Source organism: Pleurodeles waltl, chromosome 5 (genome assembly GCF_031143425.1).
Source record: "Pleurodeles waltl isolate 20211129_DDA chromosome 5, aPleWal1.hap1.20221129, whole genome shotgun sequence".
In the NCBI taxonomy this organism is placed as follows: Eukaryota; Metazoa; Chordata; class Amphibia; order Caudata; family Salamandridae; genus Pleurodeles; species Pleurodeles waltl.
Window position 1 is genome coordinate 230,965,670 of NC_090444.1, and position 19,318 is coordinate 230,984,987.

General features: G+C 46.9%; 1 protein-coding gene across 3 annotated transcripts in view; it reads left to right on the forward strand.

Annotated features, from left to right (window-relative positions):
* The window catches only part of UBR2 (ubiquitin protein ligase E3 component n-recognin 2), a 1,248,744-nt gene that overhangs the window by 652,011 nt on the left and 577,415 nt on the right, over window positions 1-19,318 (forward strand). For all 3 annotated transcript variants that reach the window (XM_069233963.1, XM_069233965.1, XM_069233964.1), the window contains exon 24: window positions 14,622-14,670. In XM_069233963.1, coding sequence (XP_069090064.1) covers window positions 14,622-14,670 — 49 coding nt within the window. The remainder of the gene's footprint in view (window positions 1-14,621; window positions 14,671-19,318) is intronic.

Genomic DNA, 19,318 nt, shown 5'->3' on the forward strand with positions numbered 1-19,318 from the left:
ACTGGCACCTGTATTCCTCAGGCCTTCTACACTTGTCTCATTAATTAAGAGCTGCTGCCTGTATTTTTGCATGTTAGGGGGCCAGGCAGCCAGTGTGGCTAAATCCACCCCTCCCTCAGAGACTAATGTAGCTTCAGTGTTACCTCTGATTTGCTCTGGGCACACTGTTGATCCCACTTGGAGACTGGCCATTCCAGTGTTAGCTGGAGTAGAGTTAGAAGTGGAACCTTTCTTGGGACTGGCCTTGTCTCCAGTTTGGTGTCCAGGCTGATTACAGCTACGACACCAGGCCTTTTTGGGATCAAAGTTTTTACCCTTGTACCCAAAATTGGATTGTGAAAAGGCTCTGGGCCCACCCTCCTGAGCAGGTTTTTGGGGGCCTGTAGAAGACTCTTTACTATTTTTCCCTTTGGATGTCTCAACACTCTTCACCTGGGGAGGCTTTGTGACCCCTTTCTTTTGGTCACCCCCTGTGGAAGTCTTGGTCCCCCTAGCATTGACCCAATGGTCTGCCTTCTTTCCCAATTCTTGGGGAGAAATTGGTCCTAGGTCTACCAGATGCTGATGGAGTTTATCATTGGAACAATTACTTAGCAGGTGTTCTTTCACAAATAAATTGTACAGCCCATCATAATCATTTACGCCACTGCCTTGAATCGAACCATCCAGTGTTTTCACTGAGTAGTCAACAAAATCAACCCAGTTCTGGCTCGAGGATTTTTGAGCCCCCCTGAACCTAATTCTATACTCCTCAGTGGAGAATCCAAAGCCCTCAATCAGGGTAGCCTTCATGAGGTCATAGGATACTGCATCTTTTCCAGAGAGTGTGAGGAGTCTATCCCTACACTTTCCAGTGAACATTTCCCAAAGGAGAGCACCCCAGTGAGATCTGTTTACTTTTCTGGTTGCACAAGCCCTCTCAAAAGCTGTGAACCATTTGGTGATGTCATCACCATCTTCATATTTAGTTACAATCCCTTTAGGGATTTTCAACATGTCAGGAGAATCTCTGACCCTATTTACGTTGCTGCCACCATGGATGGGACCAAAACCCATCTCGTGTCTTTCCCTTTCTATGGCTAGGAGCTATCTCTCTAAAGCCAATCTTTTGGCCATCCTGGCTAACAGGAGGTCATCTTCACTGAGGCTATCCTCAGTGATTTCAGAGGTGCTGGCCCCTCCTGTGAGGGAAGCAGAATCTCTGACTATCACAGTTGGAATCAGGGATTGATGGTCCCTGGGTTCCCTAGTTAAGACTGGAGGTGGGACTTCCTCCACATCACTAGTTTCTTTCTCTGGGAGGTCATCCTCAGAGGGGTTGTTTTTGGCAAACTCTGCCAAGAGCTCCTGGAGCTGTAATTTGGTAGGGTTTGAACCAGTTTTAATACTTTTTAATTTGCAGAGAGACCTTAACTCTCTCATCCTAAGATGGAGGTGAGGGGTGAGGTTGTATTCCACCACTATCTCATCTGTACTAGACATTATTTCTCTAAAAGTTGGAATACTTTTTAAGAATCTAAAACTCTCTCTAGAACTTCATCCAAACTTTTACAAAATCTTTAAACTCTAAAAGAAATGCTAACAGGGACTAACAGAAGGCCCTAGCAGGGCTTTTAAAAATTTCGAAAAATAGCTCAAATTTAAAAAATAAGTTTCTAATGACAATTTTTGGAATTTAGTCATGTGATCAGGTATTGGCTGAGTAGTCCAGCAAATGCAAAGTCTTGTACCCCACCGCTGATCCACCAATGTAGGAAGTTGGCTCTGTATATACTATTTCAAAGTAAGAAATAGTGTGCACAGAGTCCAAGGGTTCCCCTTAGAGGTAAGATAGTGGCAAAAAGAGATAATTCTAATTCTCTGTTTTGTGGTGGGGTGGTCGAGCATTGGGCATATCAGAGGGTAGTGTTAAGCGTTTGTTGTACACACACAGGCAATAAATGAGGAACACACACTCAGACTTACTCCATGCCAATAGGTTTTTATATAGGAAAATATATTTTCTTAGTTTCTATTAAGAACCACAGGTTCAAGATTTACAAGTAATACTTCAAATGAAAAGATATTTCACTCAGGTATTCTAGGAACTTTGAATAATCACAATAGCATGTACAGTTTTGACAAAAATGGCAATAAGCTATTTTAAAAGTGGACACAGTGCAAAAATCAACAGTTTTCCTGGGGGAGGTAAGTAAATGTTAAGTTCACAGGTAAGTAAAATATTTACAGGGTTCAAAGTTGGGTCCAAGGTAGCCCACCGTTGGGGGTTCAAGGCAACCCCAAAGTTACCACACCAGCAGCTCAGGGACGGTCAGGTGCAGAGGTCAAAGAGGTGCCCAAAACACACAGGCTTCAATGGAGAACAGGGGTGCCCCGGTTCCTGTCTGCCAGCAGGTAAGTACCCGTGTCCTCAGAGGGCAGACCAGGGGGGTTTTGTAGTGCACCGGGGAGACACAAGCAGGCACAGAAAGTACACCCTCAGCGGCACAGGGGCGGCCGGGTGCAGAGTGCAAACAGGCGTCGGTTTTTGTATTGAAAGCAATGGGGAGACCCGGGGGTCTCTTCAACGATGCAGGCAGGCACGGGGGGCTCCTCGGGGTAGCCACCACCTGGGCTAGGCAGAGGTTTGCCTTGGGGTCGCTCCTGCATCGAAGTTCGGTTCCTTCAGGTCCTGGGTGCTGCGGGTGCAGTGTTGGTTCAAGGCGTCGGGTCCCTTGTTACAGGCAGTCGCGGTCAGGGGGAGACTCTGGATTTCCTCTGCAGGCGTCGCTGTGGGGGCTCTCACTGGCTCGCAGTCGCCGGGGAGTCCTCCCTGTAGTGTTGGTTTTCTGCAGGTCGAGCCGGGGGCGTCGGGTGCAGAGTAGAAAGTCTCAAGCTTCCGACGGGAAACGTGAAGTCCTTGAAGTTGCTTCTTTGTTGCAAGAAAGTTGCAAATGGTTGAACAGAGCTGCTGTTCGCTGGAGTTTCTTGGTTGCAGGGCAGTCCTCTGAGGCTTCAGAGGTCGCTGGTCCCTGTTGGATGCGTTGCTGTTGCAGTTTTCGTCGAAGTTTGGAGACAGGCCGGTAGGGCTGTTGTCATCTCCGTCTTCACTGTAGGGCTTCAGGTCAGCTGTCCTTCTTCTTTCGGTTGCAGGAATCTAGGTTCTGGGGACCCCTAAATACTGAATTTAGGGGTGTGTTTAGGTCTGGGAGGGCAGTAGCCAATGGCTACTGTCCTTGAGGGTGGCTACACCCTCTTTGTGCCTCCTCCCTGAGGGGAGGGGGGCACATCCCTAATCCTATTGGGGGAATCTTCCATCCACAAGATGAAGGATTCCTAAAAGTAAGAGTCACCTCAGCTCAGGACACCTTAGGGGCTGTCCTGACTGGTGGGTGACTCCTCCTTGTTTTTCTAATCATCTCCTCCACCCTTGTTGCCAAAAGTGGGGGCAGTGGCCGGAGGGGCGGGCATTTCCACTAGCTGGGATGCCCTGTGGCGCTGTAACAAAGGGGGTGAGCCTTTGAGACTCACAGCCAGGTGTTACAGGTCCTGCAGGGGGAGGTGAGAAGCACCTCCACCCAGTACAGGCTTTGTTCCTGGCCACAGATTGACAAAGGCACTCTTCCCATGTGGCCAGCAACATGTCTGGTGTGTGGCAGGCTGGCAAAAACTAGTCAGCCTACACTGGAAGTTGGGTATGTCTTAAGGGGGCATCTCTAAGATGCCCTCTGGGTGTATTTTACAATAAATTGCCCACTGGCATCAGTGTGCATTTATTGTGCTGAGAAGTTTGATACCAAACTTCCCAGTTTTCAGTGTAGCCATTATGGTGCTGTGGAGTTCGTGTTTGACAGACTCCCAGACCATATACTCTTATGGCTACCCTGCACTTACAATGTCTAAGAGTTGGCTTAGACACTGTAGGGGCATAGTGCTCATGCACTTATGCCCTCATCTGTGGTATAGTGCACCCGTCCTTAGGGCTGTAAGGCCTGCTAGAGGGGTGACTTTCCTTTGCCACAAGCAGTGTGAGGTTGGCATGGCACTCTGAGGGGAGTGCCATGTCGACATAGTCATTTTCTTCCCACCAGCACACACAAGCTGTGAAGCAGTGTGGATGTGCTGAGTGAGGGGTCCCCAGGGTGGCATAAGATATGTTGCAGCCCTTAGAGACCTTCCCTGGCATCAGGGCCCTTGGTACCAGGGGTATCAGTTACAAGGGACTTACCTGAGTGCCAGGGTTGTGCCAGTTGTGGAGACAAAGGTACAGTTTAGGGAAACAGCTCCTTAATGGCTTCACTGAATACTGGAAAGTTTATTATCAAACTTCCCAGCACAATAAACCCACACTGATGCCATTGTGGGATTTATTGAAAAATGCACACAGAGGGCATCTTAGAGATGTCCCCTCTATGTTAGCCAAACTGCTTGTGTAGGACTGACTGGTCTGTGCCAGCCTTCCACTGAGACGAGTTTCTGACCCTATGGGATTTGAGGGCCTTTGTGCTCTCTGAGGCCAGAAACAAAGCCTGCACTGGGTGGAGGTGCTTCACACCTCCCCCCTGCAGGAACTGTAACACCTAGCAGTGATCCTCAGAGGCTCAGTCTTCGTGTTACAATGCCCCAGGGCACTCCAGCTAGTGGAGCTGCCTGCCACCCGGAGAATGCCCCACTTTTGGCTGCAAGTCCGGAAGAAGAATTAAGGGAAAACAAGGAGGAGTGACCACCCAGCCAGGACCACCCCGAAGGTGTCCAGAGCTGAGGTGACACCCTCCCTGCAAAATCCTCCATCTTTGGAGGACAAGGGCCAACATGATTAGGTTTGTGAGCCCCTCCCTAAAGGGAGTGACCACAAGGAGGGTGTAGCCACCCTCAGGGACAGTAGCCATTGGCTACTGCCCTCTTACCCCTAAAACTCCCCTAAATCTAGGATTTAAGGGCCTCCCTTAACTCAGCTCACCAGATTCCCAGCGACCTAACAAGAAAAAGGACTGCTAAGCTGAAACCCCCAGCAGAGAAGAAGGAACATGACAACCGATTTGGCCCAGCCCTACTGGCCTGTCTCCTGCTTCAAAGAACCTGCAAAAGAACAGCGACACATCCAGCGGGACCAGCGACCTCTGCCAAGCTCCGGAGGACTGGCCTGTTCCCGAAAGGACCAAGAACTCCCTATATCTCATTTTTTAAATATTATATACAGAACCAGCTTCCTACAATCGTGATTGGAACTCAAGCCTCATGTATGGCTTTCTGCCTATACCACTTCTGCCCAGAGTTCTCAGGATCATCAATAACGACTGGGTCCAACTAATCATTGTGGCTTCAGACTGGGACTGGAGGGTTTGGTATCCCGAACTGCAGAGCGTGTCCATCGATCCTCTAATCAGACTGCCACTTCACAAAGATCTTCTGTCGCAGCAGGGGTGGGTTCCTCACCCGTACCTGTCCACTTTCTTGCATGGAGATTGAGTGACGACAGTTGAAGGTTTTTGACCTTCCTCCCATCATGTAGGCAGCCAGGCATCCTTCGGCCAAGACAGTGTATTCCTGTCATTGAAGGACACTTGTGGCATGGTGCACAGACAATTTTGCCTCTCTTCCCGAGGTTCTACTGTTGATTCTTATCCTTGCCGGAAGGGCTGTGCCATGGGCACCCTCAAGGGCTATTTGTCATTTCTGTCTTCTTGCGGTTGTCTCATCAACCTTCTTTGTTCATGTCCCCTGTTGTTCATAGGTTATTGACAGGTCTGACCCATCTCTTCCCTCCATCCCCATTCGTTATTCTTCAATGAGATCTTAATTTGATTCTGACCTTTTTGATGTAGGCTCCATTCAAGCCTCTTCACAACTATCCCCCCAGGCTTCTCACATTGAAAACAGCTTTCCTGGTGGCAACAACATCTGCCCGCAGAGTGAGTGAGCTGCAGGCCTCGTTATCTAGGTCTCCTTACCTTCTTATCTTGACAAAGTGGTGCTTCGCAATAGGGCCTCTTTTCTGCAGAGAGTGGTCACACATTTTCATGTAGGCCAATCTTTCACCTTGCCTACTTTTTACACACCCATATATCCTTCTAAGGAAGAAAAGAGCCTCCACTGCCTGGACACAAAGACTTTTGGCGTGCTACCTTGATAATACAAAAGTGTTCAGGGTGGATGACCAGCTCTTTGTAGGTTATGTCGGTGCGAAGAAAGGTCGATCAGTGTAGCAGAGGACAATCTCCTGATGGTTTGTACTCTGCATTAAGATCTATTATGTACTGGACAAAAAACAACCCACTGAGAGTTTACACACTCATTCTACTAGAGCTAAAGCTGCGACCACTGCGTTCGCACTCAGAGTTCCGGTCCTGGACATCTATCAAACAGCAACGTGGGCATATCTGCACACTTTTACCAAACACTACTGCCTGGACAGTCTAGTCTGTAGGGATGGGCACTTTGCCCGTTAGGTCCTGCAGGACTTTCTTGATTGAAATTCGTTAGTAGAGCCACCTCTGGGGATGGTATTTGTAGAAAAATTCCACTGTTGGCATGGTTACCCCCTAACCTTTTGCCTTTTGTTGATGCCAGCTTTGATTGAAAGTGTGCTGGGACCTTGCTTACCAGGCCCCCACACCAGTGTTATTTCCCTAAAACTGTACCTTCATCTTCACAATTGGCACAGCCCTGGTACACGAATAAGTCCCTTGTAAAAGGTACCCCTGGTACCAAGGGCTCTGTGGCCAGGGAAGGTCTCTAAGGGCAGCAGCATTTATTATGCCACCCTGGGGACCCTTCACTCAGCGCATGCACACTGTCTCAAAGCTTGTGTGTGCTGGTGGGGAGAAAAAGACTAAGTCGACATGGCACTCACCTCAGTGTGCCATGCCCACAACTCACTGCCTGTGGCATAGATAAGTCACCCCTGTAGCAGGTCTTTTAGCCCTAAGGCAGGGTTCACTATACCACAGGTGAGGGCATAGCTGCATTAGCACTATGCCCTACAGTGTCTCAGCCAATTCTTGGACATTGTAAGTGCAGGGTAGCCATATACAGTATATGGTCTAGGAGTCTGTCAAACACAAACTCCACACAGTTCCATAATGGCTACACTGAATACTGGGAAGTTTGGTATCTTACTTCTCAGCACAATAAGTCCACACTGATGCCAGTGTGGGATTTATTGAGAAATGCACACAGAGGACATCTTAGAGATGCACCCTGCATGCCAGCCCAACTGCTAGTGCTAGGCTGACTGGTCTCTGCCAGCCTGTCACTTCTAGACTACTTTCTGGTCACATGGGGTGAGTGCCTTTGTGCACTCTGTGACCAGGAACAAAGCCTGTCCTGGGTGGAGGTGCTTCACACCTCCCCCCTGCAGGAACGGTAACTCCTGGCGGTGCGCCTCAAAGGCTCGAGCCTGGTGTTACAACACCCCAGGTTACTCCAGCTAGTGGAGATGCCCGTCCCTGGACACAGCCCCCACTTTTGGCGGCAAGTCCAGGGAGATAATGAGAAAAACAAGGAGAAATCACCCCCTCAGCCAGGTCCACCAGAGCTGATGTGACCCCCTCCCCCCCTCCTTAGAAAATCTTCCATCTTGCTTTGGAGGATTTAGCCTAATAATGTGCCCCCCTCCCCAAAGGGAAGAGGCGCAAGGAGGATGTTGCCACCCTCAGGGACAGTATCCATTGGCTCCAGCCCTCCAGCCCTTACACGCCCCTAAATTTAGTATTTAGGGTGACCCTGAACCCAGGAAATCAGATTCCTTAACACCTACAAAGAAGGACTGCTGACCTGAAAACCCCCCAGAGATGGAGGAAGATGTCAACTACTTTGGCCCCAGCTCAACTTGCCTGTCTTCTGATTCAAAGAACCTGCTACAGCAGCGCATCCTTCGGTTGCAGCCGCCTCTGGCAACTTCATTGGACTGCCCTGCAGCTACAAAAGACCAAGAAACTCCTGTGGACAGTGGCCCTGTCTAAACCAGCAAGAAGAAACAATCCTTAAAGGGACTCCCACCTCACTCCAGAAGCGTGAGTCCCCACCACTATGCACCCGACGCCCCATGCCCGTGTCTAGAAAAACCAACGACCCAGAGAGGATCCCCAGGTGACTCTGATGACATGTCCACCTTGGGCTAACCTCTCTGCGCCCCCACTATGATGCCTGCAGAGGGAATCCCGAGTACTCCCCTGACCGCGACTGCCCGGTAAGAAGAACCAAACACCTGGAAGACGCACTGCACTCGCAGCCCCCAGGCCCTTGAAGAACAAACCACCATTGCAGCAGTGACCAGCAGGCGACCCTTACCCTTGCCCAGTCGAAGGCTGGCCCGAGATGCCCCCCCCTGTGCCCTGCCTGCAACGTCTGAGTGACCGCTGGGTCCTTCCATTGATTTCTGTTATAAACCTGACTCCTTGCTTGCGCACTGCACCAGGCCGCACCTGTGCTGCTGAGGGTGTATTTGGTGTGCCTACTTGGAACCCAGACCCCCTCTAAAGACCTCTACAAAACTCCCCTGTTCTGTTCCCAGAGGACACAGGTACTTATCAGTTAGCAGGCTAGAACCAGGGCACCCCCTTTCACCATAGGCACCTATGTTATTTGGGCCCCTCTTTGACCTCTGTACCGGACAGCCCTGTGTTGCTGGTGCTGGGTGTTTGGGGTTGCCTTGAACCACCAATGGTGGGCTGCCTATGCCCCAGAGACTGAAATGGCAAGTGCTTTACCTACTTTGTTAACCTAATTGAACTTACCTCCCCCAGCAACTGTTGAATTTTGCAGTGTCCACTTTTAAATAGCTTATTGCCATTTTATGCCAAACTCTGTACATTACAGTTTTTATTCAGAGTCCTATCTATACCTATGCAAAGTACCTTACATTTAATGTACTTACCTACAATTTGAATCTTGTGGTTCTAAAATATATTAAGAAAATAATATTTTTTTTATATATAAAAAACTATTGGCCTGGAGTTAAGTCATTGAGTGTGTGTTCTCATTTATTGCCTGTGTGTGTACAACAAATGCTTAACAGTACCCTCTGACAAGCTTAACTGCTTGACCACACTACCACAAATAGAGCATTGGTATTATCTATTAATGCCTCTGTCAAGCCTTTTGGGGAACCCCTGGACTCTGTGCACACTATCTCTCGCTTTGAGATAGTACACACAGAGCCAGCTTCCTACAGTATTGCTTGGGTATCGAATCAAAGGTAAAGAATCTGCAAGTAGAAGTCTCTATTAGATGGGCAAGTTACTTACCTTTGGTAACGCATTATCTGTTAGACTATATATAGCTGTAGAGTCCTTACCCAACCCACAGATCCTCCCCGTACTGTGAACGGATTTCTGTTGGCAGGGACTTTCTCTTCAGGGCCCTATTTTTCACACCCCATTGGTCACTGTTCTTCATAGCTCCGTGCTTCTGTTGTGCAAAGTAGTGAAAAGAAACTGAGGTAGACGTGCCTTGGTGGTGCCTATATAGGAACAAATGATGCCGATGACTGACATGGAGCCAGTTGATGCCCCCTACCAGTTCTCAGGTCTACTGCTCACGAAAATCATCCGGACTCAGTCTGATGCTCTGGGAGAATGCAAAGATAATGAATGTACAGCTAGATGTAGTCTCTACCAGATAAGGCATTACCAAAGGTAAGTATCTTTTGTATCCAGCAGAAATATTTTGCCGTACAGATCTTCCAGAGCACTTCATTCATTTTGCAGGTCTGGAAGGCTTGCCAATCGCTTTCACAGGAATTCAGTGTAACTTTCCTGCACCATTTGGACCTTTAGCACATATAATATTTATTTGCTTAGACTTATTATAAGGCCTTAGTGCTATAGTCTTGTTTGTTATATGGCAAGGTATCAAACGCATCACGGGGAAATTATTTTGTTCTGTGGCTCCATTATTTTATTTTCTCTGAATTCCTTCATTCATGTGGACATCCATGGGTCTTCTTTGATGAATTACATTAGCCCCAATGAGGCTCATTCTCCCAAGGTCAAAACTATCAGATGTAACCTTATTGGTCCTTTCCCTTTTGTATATCAGCTCAGTACATCTCAGCGACATTAGCCCCACTCCTAATAGACTCAGTACTTAAATTATGTAATGTCAAGCAATGTAATCATTGTTTTTTTGTTCAGTTTTTTTTGCATCTTTACTCTCCATCTTGCAACACTCCTTCCTCCCATTTATGGAATCTAGGATCAGTCCAATTTTTTTTTACAGTTTATTAGCTGTTCTTCTCCCTGCTTTAAATTCTGCTTGACCTTCATTGGCTATCTTCTATACATCGCATGCCATGCATTCCTACAGGAAAGACAGACTATGTGAGCTACAAAATTCTGGATCTTTACTGCGTTTGGAAGAATGGCTTTTTAAGCCTCACAAAGTGATTTCACCAGAAGGTGTTTTTTGTAATTTCCTGAGGGGCAAATCCTCAAAAATATCAATGCTGTTCTCTCTGCAATGCTCTCCTGGGTCTTGTTGGTTTCAAATTCAAAAACCTTGCTGAATGTATTGGAATCTGTAAAATCATTGTCCTCGTACATAGTCTTAATTTTAACAAGCCCCCACAGATTTCATTTTTCAGGTTTATAATGGCAGTATTCGGTAATCTGTGTGTTATGAAATTATCTGTTAGAGTTTCAGAGTTAATTTGAAGAGACCAATTTTCATATTGTATAATTGTCATGCATAAGTAGATAAATGGGAAACACATTGTAACTTATCAATCTTCTGTCATTGTCATTACATCAAAAATATTTATCATAGATATGATTGAATTCTCCTGTCTGTCTTCACTTTTTCTTCGTGCCAGATGCCTTGATTCTGGTTCAGGAGTAAAAGAATTTTTGAACAAAATGTAATCTTTTCAAGGTGCCATTCCTGTGTCAGTAGCTGACAAATCAGGGTCTGACCTTAGTTTAATTTAGGTCCCTTCATCTACCTTCTCAAATCACTTTCACAATTAAAGTAAATCTACCTTGAGGTTTGCAAACCCACATTTTCCACTGTTGGATCTTCATAAATTCACATGCTTAAATAATTCCCTGTCATTAGACAGATTCTCCCCAGGAATATCTCAGATATCAGAAATCATTCAGTCAACGCATGCCAAAGAGACAGCTCCAAAGCAAACTGGCAAACACCAGAAGCACAAATACAAAAGGAACAAATAGACTGACCAACAAATCTGCCCCAAAACAAGGTGACTCCTGCAAACTCCAGTTATTGAAAAGGTCAGTTCTAAAAGGAACACTACCTCCTAGCAAGGCACCCATCACATACCACTGGTGAAGTGTGGAAAGAAAGCGTGAGGGATCAAAAGCAGTTAATCTCTGATTCTCCCAGCAGAGCAGGGACACACTAGTCCAAACAAAGATGAGAAAACAGGGTGAGACCACCTCTGATCTATACCTGGGGTGCGGGTGAGGAACAGGAAGGCACAATGAAAACAGCATGTACCAAACACAAACCAAGTGGGAGAACGAATAGCAGAAACAGGTGCCAAATAAATTAGAACAATACCCAGACCCACAGAGTGTTAAGACTCAGTCCAGTAGATCCACCCCAAGATGGTAAATCACATACATACGCACACAAAGGCCTGGATGCAGAAAGCCTCTGAAGGAGAGGGCAAAAGGAAGCACAGAGCACCCATTTTCCCCCAAAAAAAGTCACAGAAGGCAAGGCAAGGCAGGCAAAGCTTGCAAGGAGCACAGGCTGGCCACTAACTAAACCCATGCTAGAATATTCAGGCACTTGGTGGTGGGTCCAACAAAGAACTAGCTTGCAGAACTAGCAGTGCACCCCCCTTCCTTCGTCAAAAGCCAAGCAAGGACTACGGACAGGAAAGGGCAATAGCAATGCAGATGGTACCAACGCAACAACCTCAGCATAATGCGTGAATATTGGAGTGGTTCACTTAAGGCACAACCAAAGTTTAAGACTGAGAACAACCAACAGACAGGCCCATACACCCCTCCATAAGATACCTAACACAAAAGTAGGGAGCGTAAGAAACTTGAGGAGCAAAAGGAAGGTCATGTCAGCGCACAGAGACCAAAAGCAGTAAAAGGGTAGGAGGCATTTTCAAGCACTCACAAACCAAAGCAAATATGGAGAGGATCAAGAAGCAGTAATCAGTCCAGGGTGACAGGACAACACACCGAAACCCCCAAATTCTGCATGCAACGGGGGCAAAAGGCAAAACAAATGGAAGCATCCAATACACAGTGGGCAAACAGCACCTGGCCTAAGAAGGAGAAATTCACGAATCACCCAGCAGAGACGTCAACCACACACAAGGGTTACACTAGATCTCAATGCCCCCAGCATGTTTTGGCGGGGAACATCCTTACAAGAAATCAGTCAAGGGAAAATCAAGGCCAACTAGCTAACTGGGGTAGGGGTGAAATTGCCTTTCTTCTTAGGTGCAAGGGTACAGCACACAGCCAATCCAGATACTAAAACACATGGGAGAGGGGTAAGACCATGTAACAAATGCTACAATACCACTGGAAGAGTCGTATGACCAAGCAGGGATGTGACTCAACCTGATCACCACTACAGTACCCAGAAGCGGCTCAAAACCGGCGCAAAGAGATTGGAAGAGGCACCAGCAAACTTAAGCTAGCTACCAGTTTAACACAACAACTTGAGAAAAAGAAAGCATGTCATGACTCCCTAACAGAACAGAACACAGGAGGCAGCCCAGACAAAAACAGAGCTTGCAAAATGTATGGGTCGGGCAATGCAGAACACTCTCTTAAGCACAGTAAGGTTGTGAGGTGGGAGAGAAAAAGAAGCAAGAACTCCTCCCACTGCCCGCAGCCAAAGAAGTAAAACAGGTGAGACAGCCCCAAGTGTAAAACAGCCCAGGGAAATCAAGTGCAGCAACACATAAGCCCAGTGCTGAACAAGGGCTAAGCAGTGATTTTAACAGAATGTAAATCATGCAAGTCCATGCCCTGATCTACAGTACCCAGAAAATACTACACTGGACTCCACACAATGGAAATAAGGCCATGGCTGAAAGGCCATGCCTGGATGAAGCAATACCAGCAGACATCAGCATAGGGCCAATGAGGTGCAATGGCAGAATTGCAGTACACCCAAAGATGACCCAATTAAACCTAACACTGAACAGGCTTCAGAGGGCAGCCAAAAATGTCAACCAATCTAAAAAGGGAGTGGGAAGGAATGACTGCATAGCTGAAGAGGGAAGTAAAGCACACTCCCCATAAGTAACAAGCAAAAACATAGGTCGTAGAATGAAGACAACATATCACCCTCGCTTATCTCCCCAAAAACATGCCTAAAAATAAAAACATAGAGCATAGCTGCCAAGTTTTCAGTTCCCCTGTGATACATTGTAAAAGTTCAGTCGGCTTTTATTAAACATTTGAATGCCTTATGTGGACAATTTGTGTGACACTTTATCATGAGTACAAATAGAATTTAGAGGCAGAATAAAACAGGAGTTACCACAGCAGTGCATGGCCAACACTGTATGAGACACGCAAGGATCATAAACCCAAACACCAACAACAACAAAAAAAAAGGGACATTGCCAAAACAGCCCCAGGCTTAGCCAGGAAACCCAAAAAACCCTTCACACGAACAACAAACAACTCTGCAGTGGACACAGAGCGGGTAAGACTGAGCCAGTAAGGGTTCAGTCAACTGCTTCATGCCAAACCTCAACTCCTATGAAACGAAAAGGGAAAGTGGATGCATGTACATCCTGAACGGCCGAAGACTGAGCCAGGACATGCATCCCACAAGCCCCAAGCTCATCAGGAAGTGCAACAGGGAACCCGACCCACCTTCTGGTAACCAGGGAACCAACGAGGGGCAATCCAAACAACGCAACCAGCACCACACAGCCCCCTACAGGAAGATGGAGGGACCCATCTCACAAGCCTAAAGCTCACATCCTTAAAAAAAGGGTTTTGTCAAATACCCTCCAGGAAAGGTGGCAGGGGGACTCCACCTCCAAACACACCCACACCTTAGAGTGGGAGAGAGCCAGTGAAGGGTAAATTCGAACATCTGAACAGTTACTATACAGCTCTCAACAAGACCAGTCGGAAGGCAAGTAACTTTTCCTGTAGAGATTGGGCCCCTGTACTGCACATAGAGCGGGTAATCCCCAGCTTCAAACCAGCTAGGAACACACATGCCAAGTCTACCCTATCCACAGTAGTGTAGGGATCCACAGCACCGTCAAGAAGATCGAACTCAATAAAGGCCACAAAGTCAGCAGAGAGCAGGGAAATGCCATGTTGTACAGAAGAATAGTGCCACACAGTCTCAAACAAGCCTAGTAGGAAGGTTGTGGCACATAATGGGCCTAACAATGAGACAAGATAGCACAGCACAAGTCCTTAGCCCAGCTAGGAGCATAGGTGAAGGCCTAAGCGGGCTTCATGCCCCATCAAGAAAACTCAACTGTCCTCCTTCAATGGGGCCTCCATCGCTGTACACGGAGCAGATAGACTCCTCCTCCAAGCACAGCATGGAGCGCATGATAATAACGATAGAATGCCATGGTGCAATGTGATGGTGTGGTGTTGTTTCAATGTTAATGTTATTGTACTTTCCAGCTTAAATAATTATATGCCAATGTTTATCTTGTTATATAGGCAGAAGAAGCCCAAAGGAAGCTAAAAAAACAAAATAGAGAAGATACAGGTATGACATTTTGTGATGTTTGCCCTTGCATATTTGTAATGCTCTGCTAAAGAAATATTTCACAGTTGCACAAAGGCCTCATACTAAGCCCCCGGTTTTCCTCCTGTTATATCCCTGCCACAATAAGACGGGGGTATCAGTAACTCAAAGCTGTTGGGGGTGAAAAACTAGGGGACTATTGTTGGAAGTTGGCTCTGTATGTACTATTTCAAAGTAAGAAATAGCATGCACAGAGTCCAAGGGTTCCCCTTAGAGGTAAGATAGTGGCAAAAAGAGATATGTTCGATGGCATATGTTGCTGCAGATACACATGTTTCGCACAGTCCGCTGCCTGGTGTTGGGCTCGGAGTATTACAAGTTGTTTTTCTTCGAAGAAGTCTTTTTTGGTCACGGGACCGAAGGACTCCTCCCTCTTCGGCTCCATTGCGCATGGGCGTCGACTCCATCTTAGATTGTTTTTTTCCGCTGTCGTCGGGTTCGGACGTATTCCTTTTCGCTCCGTGTTTCGGTTCGGAAAGTTAGTCAGAATCTCGGAAGAAAGCGTCGGTATTGTTCCGTTCGGTATCGGGATAGTTAGGTACATCGACACCGATCATCGGAAGACTTTGGGGTAGCTTCGATTCCCCCATCGGGGCCTGGTCGGCCCGACCGCGTGCGACATCGAAGCCGATGGAACGGACCCCGTTTCGTTTCTGCCCAAAATGTCACAGTAAGTATCCTTATACAGATCAGCACTTGGTCTGTAACTTGTGCTTGTCCCCCGAGCACAAGGAGGATACCTGTGAGGCCTGTCGAGCCTTCCGGTCCAGAAAAACACTCCGGGACCGAAGAGCCAGGCGTCTACAAATGGCGTCCACGCCAACAAAACAACGTTTCGACGACGAAGAGGAAACATTCTCGGTTCCGGTATCAGAATCCGGAGACTCCGACGTCGAACAACAGCAACAAACAGTGAGTGAGACGTCGAAAATTAAAACTATCGAGAAGACAAAAGCCCAGGGGACGCCACTGCCAACAGGCCATGGCTCGACCCATAAAACCGGCGACCCGTCGAAGGCGCCGAAAAAGGGCACGCCCATAGCGAAGACACCCGACTCTGGTCGAGGGACCGCCATGGAGCAACCTCGGAGCCGAGATAGCGGCTCCGAGTGGCAAAAACAAGATGCCGGCACCGAAAAACATCGGCACCGAGACACACTGCCGAAAGCCACAAAAATTGTGTCTGTGCCGAAGCCGAAAAAAGATTCTCTCTCGGCGCCGAAAAGTTCCACACCTTCATCCTACACAGAGGAACAAGGAATAAGTGGCCAGATGCACAGATTTGGACAAGAGCTCCAAAGTGTAGAATCAGACTACACACAAAAGAGACTGTACATCCAGCAAGACACAGGGAAGATATCAACCCTTCCCCCAATAATGAGGAAAAGAAGGATCGGACTTCTCAAGGATGACGCACAACCACAAGCCAAAGTGGTTAAAAAAGTCACGCCTCCGCCCTCTCCACCACAACAGGCATCGCCGGCACAAACACCGCCACAAATGCACTCACCAGCGCAAACTACCATAAGTCAAGATAATCAGGATCAAGACGCTTGGGACCTATATGACACCCCAGTGCCGGACAATGATCCCGATTCATACCCCACAAAGCCGTCTCCGCCAGAGGACAGTACCTCATACTCGCAACTGGTGGCTAGGGCTGCAGAATTCCACAATGTCCAACTGCATTCCGATCCTATAGAGGATGATTTTTTATTTAACACCCTCTCGGCTACACATAGCCAATATCAATGACTCCCAATGCTACCAGGGATGTTACGGCACGCAAAACAAATTTTTGAAGAGCCCGTAAAATCAAGAGCCATCACCCCAAGGGTGGATAAGAAATACAAACCACCACCCAAAGACCCAGTGTTTATTACTTCGCAGTTACCACCTGACTCCGTAGTAGTAGGGGCAGCTCGCAAGAGAGCAAATTCCCATACATCTGGCGACGCCCCACCTCCGGACAAAGAAAGCAGAAAATTTGATGCGGCAGGAAAAAGAGTAGCATCACAGGCAGCCAACCAGTGGCGCATCGCAAATTCTCAAGCGCTGCTGGCCAGATATGACCGTGCACATTGGGATGAGATGCAACTTCTCGTAGACCATCTTCCCCAGGAATACCAAAAAAGGGCGCAGCAAATAGTTGAAGAGGGACAAACAATCTCAAACAATCAAATACGCTCTTCACTGGACGCAGCCGATACTGCAGCGAGAACAGTCAACACTGCTGTCACCATAAGAAGACACGCTTGGCTCCGCACTTCAGGCTTCAAACCTGAAATCCAGCAGGCTGTCCTTAATATGCCCTTCAACGAGAAACAACTTTTTGGCCCTGAGGTGGACACAGCCATTGAAAAACTTAAAAAGGACACAGACACGGCCAAAGCCATGGGCGCACTCTACTCCCCGCAGAGCAGAGGCTCTTTTAGAAAAACTCCATTTAGAGGGGGGTTTCGTGGCCAATCCACAGACACCACCAGCCAACAAACAAGAACCACACCATATCAGGGTTCATTCCAAAGGGGAGGTTTCAGGGGATATAGAGGGGGTCAATTCCCAAGGAGTAGGGGAAGATTCCAGACTCCAAAAACACCTCCACCTAAACAGTGACTTTCAAGTCACAGAACCCCTTCACTCAACACCAGTGGGGGGAAGACTAAGCCAATTCTACCAATCTTGGCAGCAGATTACAACAGACAATTGGGTATTAGCAATAATCCAACATGGCTATTGCATAGAATTCCACAAATTCCCACCAAACATCCCTCCAAAAACACGCAAAATGTCACCACAACATTTACAACTTTTAGGACTAGAAGTTCAAGCACTACTGCAAAAGGATGCAATAGAGTTAGTACCAGTACAACAAAAAAACACAGGAGTTTACTCCCTGTACTTTCTAATTCCAAAAAAAGACAAAACATTAAGACCAATATTAGATCTCAGGACACTAAATACCTACATCATATCGGACCACTTTCACATGGTCACACTACAAGACATCATTCCACTGCTCAAACAGCAAGATTACATGACCACATTAGACCTAAAAGATGCGTACTTTCATATACCGATACACCCTTCTCACAGAAAGTACCTAAGGTTCGTATTCAAAGGAATACATTACCAATTCAAAGTGTTGCCATTCGGAATAACAACTGCACCAAGAGTGTTCACAAAATGTCTAGCAGTAGTAGCAGCACATATCAGGAGACAACAGATACATGTGTTTCCTTACCTGGACGATTGGCTAATCAAGACCAACACAGTAAAAAAGTGCACAAACGACACCACATATGTCATACAAACCCTTTACAAACTGGGTTTCTCCATCAACTATACAAAATCACACCTCGAACCGTGTCAGACACAACAATATCTAGGAGCAACCATCAACACATCAAAGGGAATTGCCACTCCAAGTCCACAAAGAGTGCAAGCATTCCACAAGGTAATAAGTGCTATGTTTCCAAACCAGAAGATACAAGCAAAATTTGTACTAAAACTTCTAGGCATGATGTCATCATGCATAGCCATTGTCCCAAACGCAAGACTACACATGCGACCCTTACAACAGTGCCTAGCATCACAATGGTCACAGGCACAGGGTCAACTTCAAGATCTGGTGTTGGTAGACCGCCAAACATACCTCTCGCTTCTATGGTGGAACAGCAACAATTTAAACAAAGGGCGGACATTTCAGGACCCAGTGCCTCAATACGTTATAACAACAGATGCTTCCATGACAGGGTGGGGAGCACACCTCAATCACCACAGCATTCAAGGACAATGGGATGTACACCAAACAAAATTTCATATAAATTACCTAGAACTGTTAGCAGTATTTCTAGCGTTAAAAGCCTTTCAACCCATAATAACACACAAATACATTCTTGTCAAAACAGACAACATGACAACAATGTATTATTTAAACAAACAAGGAGGAACACACTCAACACAATTGTGCCTCCTAACACAAAAAATATGGCAGTGGGCGATTCACAACAACATTCGCCTAATAGCACAATTTATTCCAGGGATCCAAAACCAACTAGCAGACAACCTTTCGTGAGACCACCAACAAGTCCACGAATGGGAAATTCACCCCCAAGTTCTGAACAAGTACTTTCAAATTTGGGGAACACCCCAGATAGATTTGTTCGCAACAAAAGAAAACGCAAAACTTCGCATCCAGGTACCCACACCGCGAATCACAAGGCAATGCTCTATGGATGAGTTGGTCAGGGATATTTGCATACGCTTTTCCCCCTCTCCCTCTCCTTCCATATCTAGTAAACAAGTTGAGTCAAACCAACTCAAACTCATACTGATAGCACCCACATGGGCAAGACAACCTTGGTATACAACTCTACTAGACCTTTCACTAGTACCGCATGTCAAACTACCCAACAGACCAGATCTGTTAACACAACACAAACAACAGATCAGGCATCCAAACCCAGCATCATTGAATCTGGCAATTTGGCTCCTGAAATCCTAGAATTCGGACACTTAGACCTCACACAAGAATGCATGGAGGTCATAAAACAAGCTAGAAAAGCTTCCACTAGACACTGCTATGCATCTAAGTGGAAAAGATTTG